This window comes from Liolophura sinensis, chromosome 9, assembly GCF_032854445.1.
Source record: "Liolophura sinensis isolate JHLJ2023 chromosome 9, CUHK_Ljap_v2, whole genome shotgun sequence".
NCBI classification, from domain to species: Eukaryota; Metazoa; Mollusca; class Polyplacophora; order Chitonida; family Chitonidae; genus Liolophura; species Liolophura sinensis.
The window spans coordinates 12,102,662-12,111,248 of record NC_088303.1 but is presented as its reverse complement, the minus strand read 5'-3'; the positions used below and the strand labels follow the sequence as shown (position 1 = coordinate 12,111,248).

General features: G+C 42.9%; 1 protein-coding gene across 1 annotated transcript; it reads left to right on the top strand.

Annotated features, from left to right (window-relative positions):
• The first annotated feature begins 2,867 nt into the window (after window positions 1-2,867).
• On the top strand, window positions 2,868-8,587 carry LOC135474694 (pre-mRNA-splicing factor SPF27-like). The gene is made up of 7 exons (XM_064754251.1): window positions 2,868-2,946; window positions 3,232-3,324; window positions 3,896-3,966; window positions 4,506-4,607; window positions 6,648-6,758; window positions 8,057-8,137; window positions 8,355-8,587. The coding sequence occupies exons 1-7, from the start codon at window positions 2,869-2,871 to the stop codon at window positions 8,548-8,550; spliced, it is 732 nt and encodes a 243-aa protein (XP_064610321.1). The 5' UTR covers window position 2,868; the 3' UTR covers window positions 8,551-8,587.

Below are 8,587 nucleotides of genomic sequence, written 5' to 3'. Positions count from 1 at the left end.
ATTCCTACACAAGACGCCTCATAAAAAGAAAATGGCCAAAACGTCCCGAGTCAGTTTGCAAACTATAATTTTTATCAATAATCCGACCCCTGTGGCTGTATAGCTGGCCCGTCTGTAGCCCACCATAATCCGAACCCCTAGCTGTACATAGCTGGATCCGGATCCTATCTATATAGCTGGTCCGTCTCTAGGCCGTCATAATCCTGCCCCAAGCCGAATAGCCGGTTCGTCTATATATAGGCCGTGATAATCCGACCCTAACTGCATAGTTGGCCAATCTCTAGGCCGTGATAATCCGACCCCTGGCTGTATATCTTGTTCGTCTATAGGCCGTCATAATCCGATCCTAACTGTATAGCTGGTCCATCTCTCCATAACCCAATAGCCGGTAAGATAATCCTACCCTGACTATATAGTTGGTTAATTTCTACGCCGTGTTAATCCGACCCTGTTTGGATAGCTGGTCCATCTCTACGCTGTCATAATCCGATCCTAACTGCATAGCCGGTCCATCTGTTGGCCGTCATAATCCGACCTTAACCGTATAGCTGGTCCATCTCTAGACCGTCATAATCCGACCCTAACTGTACAGCTGGCCCGTCTCTAGGCCGTCATAATCCGGTCCATAGCCGAACAGTCGGCAAGTCTCTATATAGGCCGTCATAATCCGACGCTAAGTGTATAGTTGGCCAATCTCTAGGCCGTGATAATCCGATCCCTGGTTGTATAGCTTGTCCTTCTCTAGGCCGTCATAATCCGGCCCTCAGCCGAATAGCCGGTTCGCCTCTATAGGCCATCATAATCCGACCATAGCTATATGGTAGCTGGTCGTAATAATCCAACCCTAACTGCATAGATGGTCCATCTCTAGGCCGTCATAATCCCACCCTAACTGCATAGCTGGTCCATCTGTAGGCAGTTATAATCCGACCCTAACTGTCTGTATAACCGTTCTGTCTGTAGGCCACCATAATCCGACGTACCCTAGCTGTTTCTATAGCCGGTCCGTCTCTAGGCTGTCATAATCAGAGCCTATAACCGGATGTCTGTACAGCCGACCCGTCTCTAGGCTGTCATAATCCCATGTACCCTAGCTGTCTGTATAGCTGGTACATATGTAGGCCGTCATAATCCTACGTACCCTAGCTGCCTGTATGGCTGGTACGTCTCTACACCGTAATAATCCGACGTACCCTAGCTGTCTGTATAGCTGGTACGTCTGTAGGCCGTCATAATCCGACGTACCCTAGCTGTTTGTATAGCCGGTTCGTCTGTATAGGTTGTCATAATCCGACTGTCTGTATTGCTGGTACGTCTGTAGGCCGTCATAATCCGATGTACCCTAGCCGTGTGTATAGCCGGTTCGTCTGTAGGTAGTCATAATCTAACGTACCCTAGCCGTGTGTATAGCCGGTTCGTCTGTAGGTCGTCATAATCCGACGTACCTTAGCCGTGTGTATAGCCGGTTTATCTGTAGGCCGTCATAATCCGACGTACCCTAGCCGTGTGTATAGCCGGTTCGTCTGTAGGTCGTCATAATCCGACTGTCTGTATTGCTGGTACGTCTGTAAGCCGCCATTATCCGACGTACCCTAGCTGTCTGTATAGCTGGCCTGTTTCTAGGCTGTCATAATCCGACCCTGGCTGTCTGTATAGCTCATCCATCTCTAGGCCGTCATAATCCGACGTACGGTACCGTAGTTGTCTGTATAACTCGTCCATCTCTAGGCGTAATAATCCGATGTACGGTGCCCTAGCTGTCTGTATAGCTGGTCCGTCTCTAGGCCATCATACTCCAACGTACGGTATTCTAGCTGTCTGTATAGCTGGTCCGTCTCTAGGCCGTCATAATCCAGCGTACGGTATCCTAGCTGTCTGTATAGCTGGTCTGTCTCTAGACCGTCATAATCCGACGTACGGTATTCTAGCTGTCTGTATAGCTGGTCCGTCTCTAGACCGTCATAATCCAACGTACGGTGCCTTAGCTGTCTGTATAGCTCGTCCATCTCTAAACCGTCATAATCCGACGTACGGTATCTCAGCTGTCTGTATAGCTCGTCCTTCTCTAGGCCGTCATAATCCGACGTACGTTGCCCTAGCTGTCTGTATAGCTGGTCCGTCATAATCCAACGTACGGTATCCTAGCTATCTGTATAGCTGGTCCGTCTCTAGACCGTCATAATCCGACGTACGGTGCTTTAGTTGTCTGTATAGCTGGTCCATCTCTAGGCCGTCATAATCCAACGTACGGTATCCTAGCTGTCTGTACAGCTGGTTCGCCTCTAGACCGTCATAATCCTACGTACGGTATCCTAGCTGTCTGTATAGCTCGTCCATCTCTAGGCCGTCATAATCCGACGGTATGGTACCCTAGCTGTCTGTATAGCTGGTCCGTCTCTAGGCCGTCATAATCCGACGTACGGTATCCTAGCTGTCTCTGTAGTTGGTCCGCCTCTATAGGCCGTCAAAATCGGATCCCCTAGAACTGTATAGCTGTTCTGCCTTCCACTGTCATCACCAGACCGCTAGCTTTACGGCCTCTATTTTACTGCTGTCCAAAGGCTGTCTTATTTATTTGCAACAGGAATTTGGCAATAAAGACAAGCGTCCAGTTTATGCATAAGACTTATCGTTCTTCCTTTCCTACTTTCCCGCCTCAGAACAGCTTTAAGTTTCACATAGCAACTATTGGATTTGGATTTTATGTATATCTCTTTCTTCCAACTTCGTCTAAATTATCAATGCAGTACTATACTTTCAAAATTGAGCAGATAATTATAGAAACCGCACAACTTTTCTCACGATGCAAGGGGAAGCACTTAATTAATTTCACTGTGAATTTTCAGTTACTTCCCTTTGATGTTAAACATGGCGGAGCGAGAAGTTGTGGTTGATGCATTGCCGTATTATGATCAAGGGTATGACGAACCTGGTGTTAGAGAATCGGTAAGAAAAACATTTTTGTAATAAGTGATAAGTAACATTTATATCAAATTGAAAATTTGCACCGCACAGTCGTGGGGATGCGCCATAGCCAATACTCGGCTTGCCACGACAATTGAGCCCTTGATGACTGCTAGCGTTTTATTATTGGTCGTACCTAGACTGTCGGCATAGGCGTTGGCATCCAGTAACAAGGAAAGCAATGTTAAAGTAAATGCTAGTTGTGGTGTCTGTGAAAGTGATGTATGGGCTTTGGCAATATATTAAATGTCAATTTATTGATTGCAGGCTATAGCATTAGTGGAAGAAGAAACAAGGCGTTATAGGCCAACCAAGAATTACCTGGAATATTTACCACCGCCAAATTACAATGCCTTTGAGGTAGGCATAACCATAACTGTGTGGTATACTTGACTACTCAGAGCTATTGAAGTGACAGAGAAGACGAACACAGTATAATGATATAACTTTGTATTAATCAAGAAAAGTATTGCATGTAAACATCACTATGTGGTCTTGGCACTGTTGCTCTGTTCATCAAGTAGCCAGTGACTGAGGCGTATCGATTTATTCTGGTTTTCTCTACCCCCAAAAAGTCAATGCCATTGTGTATAAAATGAGATGCCATTGGTTATGGCCTAAAGCACTCATAAGTTATGTAAATGAAGCCCATTTATAAGATTGTTTATTATACATGTAATAAATTACTGGAATATCAGTGTGTATAAGAAGAATTTCATCTCTGAATGTGAATGATTATATCATTATGATGAATTGGTACAAGAATTTCTAATTGTGCAGGCACATGTATAAGCCAAGATGTGGTCAAAATTTTAGGCAAATTATTTACGTTGTTGGCTTTAACCAGTATTTTCTGTTCATCCCCCTTGTATTCAGTATCAGTATGTTAATTGTGACATATAGCCAGTAGCTGTTAACATTTGTGTTTCAGACTGATATAATGAAGGCGGAGTTTGAGAGGTTACAGGCTCGACTGCCAATGGAAATGTTGAGCATGAAGAGGTAAGTAGTTACGGTCGCTCAACTAATCAGCGTGTAGATATGATATTACATTTGTGGTTGGTTTAGGCACAAGTCTCCCCCAGGCTCTGCTCGCTTTCATTCCACCATAATGCTGGTCATCGTCTTAGAATTGAAATATTCTAGAGTTCTGCCTAAAACACTAATCAAATAAATTTAATAAATGAATACTAAATTAATCCAGCAACCTGCTTGGTATTCTAAAAATTCTATTAATAATATGGGAAATATTCTTGATCATGGTGTAAAATACCACTCAGAGAAATAAATCACATCATAAATTAATTCACCTTCAATCCTAGCCCAAAAATTGCAAAATGTTTAAAAAGTCCTGTTTGTAGTATGAGAAACATATGGTTATGTATGTCTGGTCACTCTAACTGGTGAAGTAGAGACACTCATCAATTTTACACTGGTCAGGGTTTTATGCTGACAGCTCATGTATCTCATATTCCTATTCCATGCTGTTGTAGAGATACAATGAATGTGGAAATTTAACACTTACCTGTACTGTTTTGTAGGTACGAGCTGCCACAGCCCCCGGCAGGTAAACTCAACGACATCACAGCATGGACAGAGTGTCTGGAGAATTCCCAGGCTCAGTTAGAGCATCAGGCTCTCAGGTAAGGGTATAGCGTAGCTGAGAACACTTGATTGAGTGAGTGCTTAGGGTTTAACGTTGTACTTAACAATTTTTCAGTCATATGATTACAAAGGAATCCTTAGAGTGCATGTAATGTGCCTTTTTGTTGCAGGACAGATTTCCACTGCTCTTTTATCTAGTGCTGCTTCACTGAGACGCCTTACCGAAGGCAAATAAGGCGCCCCACCCGAGCCATTATACTGATATGGGTCAACCAGTCATTGCACTATCCCCTTCATGCTGAACGCCAAGCCAGGAAGTTACAACTTCCTCTTTTAAGGTTTTAGGTGACTTGACCCACGATTGACCCTGGATCTATTGCTCCTGAACCGGACGCTTTACCAGCTGTGCTGTCGGTGCCGGTTGAGACCACTTGATGTGGCTCTCTGGCAAGGGTACAATGTAGCTGGGAGTACTGTTGTGACTCTTAGGTAGCTGTAGCTGAGAACATTGTTGTGGCTCTCAAGTAGGAGTACAATGTACCGGAGAACATTGTTGTGGCTCTCAAGTAGGAGTACAATGTACCGGAGAACATTGTTGTGGCTCTCAAGTAGGAGTACAGTGTAGTTGAGCACACTGATGTGGCTTTCATGTAAGGGTACAGTGTAGCAGAGAACATTGTTGTGGCTCTCAGGTAGGAGTACAGTGTAGCTGAGAACATTGTTGTGGCTCTCAAGTAGGAGTACAATGTAGCGGAGAACATTGTTGTGGCTCTCAAGTAGGAGTACAATGTAGTTGAGCACACTGATGTGGCTTTCATGTAAGGGTACAGTGTAGCAGAGAACATTGTTGTGGCTCTGAGGTAGGAGTACAATGTAGCTGAGAATGTTGTTGTGGCTCTGAGGTAGTAGTACAGTGTAGCTGAGAACGTTGTTGTGGCTCTCAGGTAGGAGTACAATGTAGCTGAGAACATTGTTGTGGCTCTCAGGAAGGAGTACAATGTAGTAGATCACACTCATGTGGCTTTCAGGTATGGGCACAGTTTAGCTGGGAAGACTTGATGTGGCTTTCAGTTAAGGGCACAGTGCAGCTAAGAACACTTGATGTGGCTCTCAGGTAGGAGTACAGTGTAGCTGTGAACATTGTTGTAGCTTTAATGGTCCAAATGTAGCTGAGAACGCCAGTGAGGCTCTTTGTCTCAGGTAAGGGTACATTGTAGCTGAGAACTCAGAAGTGGCTTTCAATCATTTCAACTTCAGCAGGAAAAATTTTGTTCACAGTTAATATACCTTTTTTTGTGGGGGGTGGGGGGGAAGGGGTTGTTTCTTTTTTTTTCTAACAAATTTTTGTCTCACAATAATATTGTGTCAGATATGAAAACAAAACTTTCGATAACATAGGTTTATAGAACAAGCTGTTCTAGGTCTCAGCACAAATTAATTATTTTACCTGTGAGCAAAATTGACCAGTTCTTTACATTAATAAATTATGGAACCTGGCTACAACCTGTCTACAACCAATGCTTGTACTTTGCACAAACTTCATGGCTGTATCCATAGTTAACCCATAATTTGGACATTTTGCCTGATTTTGAGAGTTCTGTTGATCTTTGAGAAGTCTTTTAATTGCTTGTTTGGAAAATAGGATAATATACGACTGGAAGTTTCAACACCAAAGTAATGTTTTATGACATTTATAAATTATTTGCCACAAATCCAATTTTTGGGGGTTAAATCTCAGGTCATTTACCATAATTACCATACATCCTAGCTCACAGTTTACCTTTTGTCTGTAGAGGCCTCCGTGGCTCAGTTGGTTAGTGCGCTAGTGTAGCGTAATGACCCAGGAGCCTCACATCAATGCGGTCGCTGTGAGTTCAAGCCCACCTCATGCTGGCTTTCTCTCCGGCCGAGTGTGGGAAAGTCTGCCTGCAATCTGTGGATGGTTGTGGGTTTCCCCCGGGCTCTGCTCAGTTTCCTTCCACCACAATGCTGGCCACCGTCTTATAAGTGAAGTATTCTTGAGTATGGCGTAAAACACCAATCAAATAAAAATAAATAAATAAATGTTTTGTCTGTAGAATACTGAATTTGGATCTGATGTCTGAGTTTGGTGCATCGGCGTGGAAAGCTCACATCACAGTACTCGTTCAGATGGTGGATAATGCGCAGAAGCAGCTGGGAGAGTTGCGGTAAGGGGACTCACCTTTTCTATTAATAGAGGCTGTTTTCATATAGCCAAATTGATAATGTCCATAAGCAGCTGGGAGAGTTGCAGTAAGGGGACTGACCTTTTATATTAATAGAGGCTGTTGTCAAATAGCCAAATTGATAATGTCCATAAGCAGCTGGGAGAGTTATGGTTAGGGGACAGGCTTTTTACAAGGACACTTATGTCATATAACCAAATTGATGGTGAAAGTGAACATGAAGTCTGCCCTATATATAATTCTATAAAGTTTTGAAGCCGGGAAGATGTAGTTCAGCATTGGGGATATGGTGCTGACAGACAATACACTCTGAGCAGCCATGTTGTAGAAGCCCTTATGAACTTGGCCAATCACTAGCGCTGAAAGCGTCACATGATAATTGGATGTCATGTCAAAAAAACCTATTAGCTCTCGATTGTCAGTGTGGTTTTTTACAGTGGAAAGACAGATATTGATGCAATAAATTGGATTTTGCGGTTAGTTAATGTGTTAAACTGATGCATTTTGTACCACACCTTTATGAGCAAGGAACTGAGAATGGCGGCGCGTGTCATTACATGTTGGACAGGATACTGCAGAAACTTGTCGGTGAGCTGGCAAAAAAACCACCTCGAGAGAGTCATTGCTTGAAGAAAAATATTGTGACTGTGCATTATTTTCCCATGGCAAAGTCAGATTTATTACGAAAATATCTTCCCATAATCTGAATGAGAGGGTCTGTTATTAATCAGAAGGTCCTGCTATGCTTGGTAAATTGCCTTAAATCGGTTCAGCCAGCTAGGCCAAATGCTTACACCCATGCAGGACGGGGACGAGCAGGGCTGTTAAAACATGTGTCCACGAACATCATCCTGACCGAGCATGAAACTAAAAGAAAAATCGGCCCTTCAAAAATGGAACAGGAGGGTATCAGGCGTTTTTGTTTGTATTTTCTCATTGTCACATTGTTTAATACTGATGGTAAGGAAGGGGTCCTAGGTTTTGTGACGTCACTTTAGATAACTATAACATAGCAAAATGGCATCGCCAAATGAGTGACTTGGAACTGATGTGGCTGACTTAATGTACATTTTAAAGCAACTCTAAGACTGCTAATGTTGACTGCTGAATAAAGCACTGATCAAAGAAAGTTCGCATCAGTCTTTGTAATAAATGCACTCCATCGATGTAAAATATCCCGCTGATCCGTGCATACACGTGAAGTAAATGATCTAAAATTTTAGGAGGATGGGTAAGGTCTTAGTTAAATATGAATGTTATTGTGTTTGTTTTTTCCTTAGCAAGCACATCCAGGAAATAAATTGGCAGAGAAAGAATGAACAGTCTGCTGCTGGAGAAAAGCTGAAGAATTTGGAAGCCAGGTATGGACACATGTATATTTGGTATCAGAATGCGCTTGTTGATGACATTGTTTTTTTCTTGTTACCATCACTGTTTACAAAGTCTGTGACATCTATCATGTCGAAGATTAAAGATAACTGGGCAACCATTAGTACAGTTCACTGTTACAAGGAATTCAAGCAGACACAACAAAAACAAAGTTATCCTCCCTTTGCTGACTGTTGTCTCCCTTTTCAGCTGGGTGGGACTTGTGAGTAAGAATTACGAAATAGAACGAGCCTGTGCTGAACTTGAAAAAGACGTAAAAGATGGAGGTCTCAAGAAGGTAGGTAGACTATATTCCTGTGAAAACATTAACCAAAGAAGACAATTGGTACAAGACCAGTTGTTTGAGGGAACTCTCATTGGCTTTAGCTATGGGGTTGAAAGTTAAAAAAAGTGTTCATCTTAAACATTTTTGAGAGCAGTTT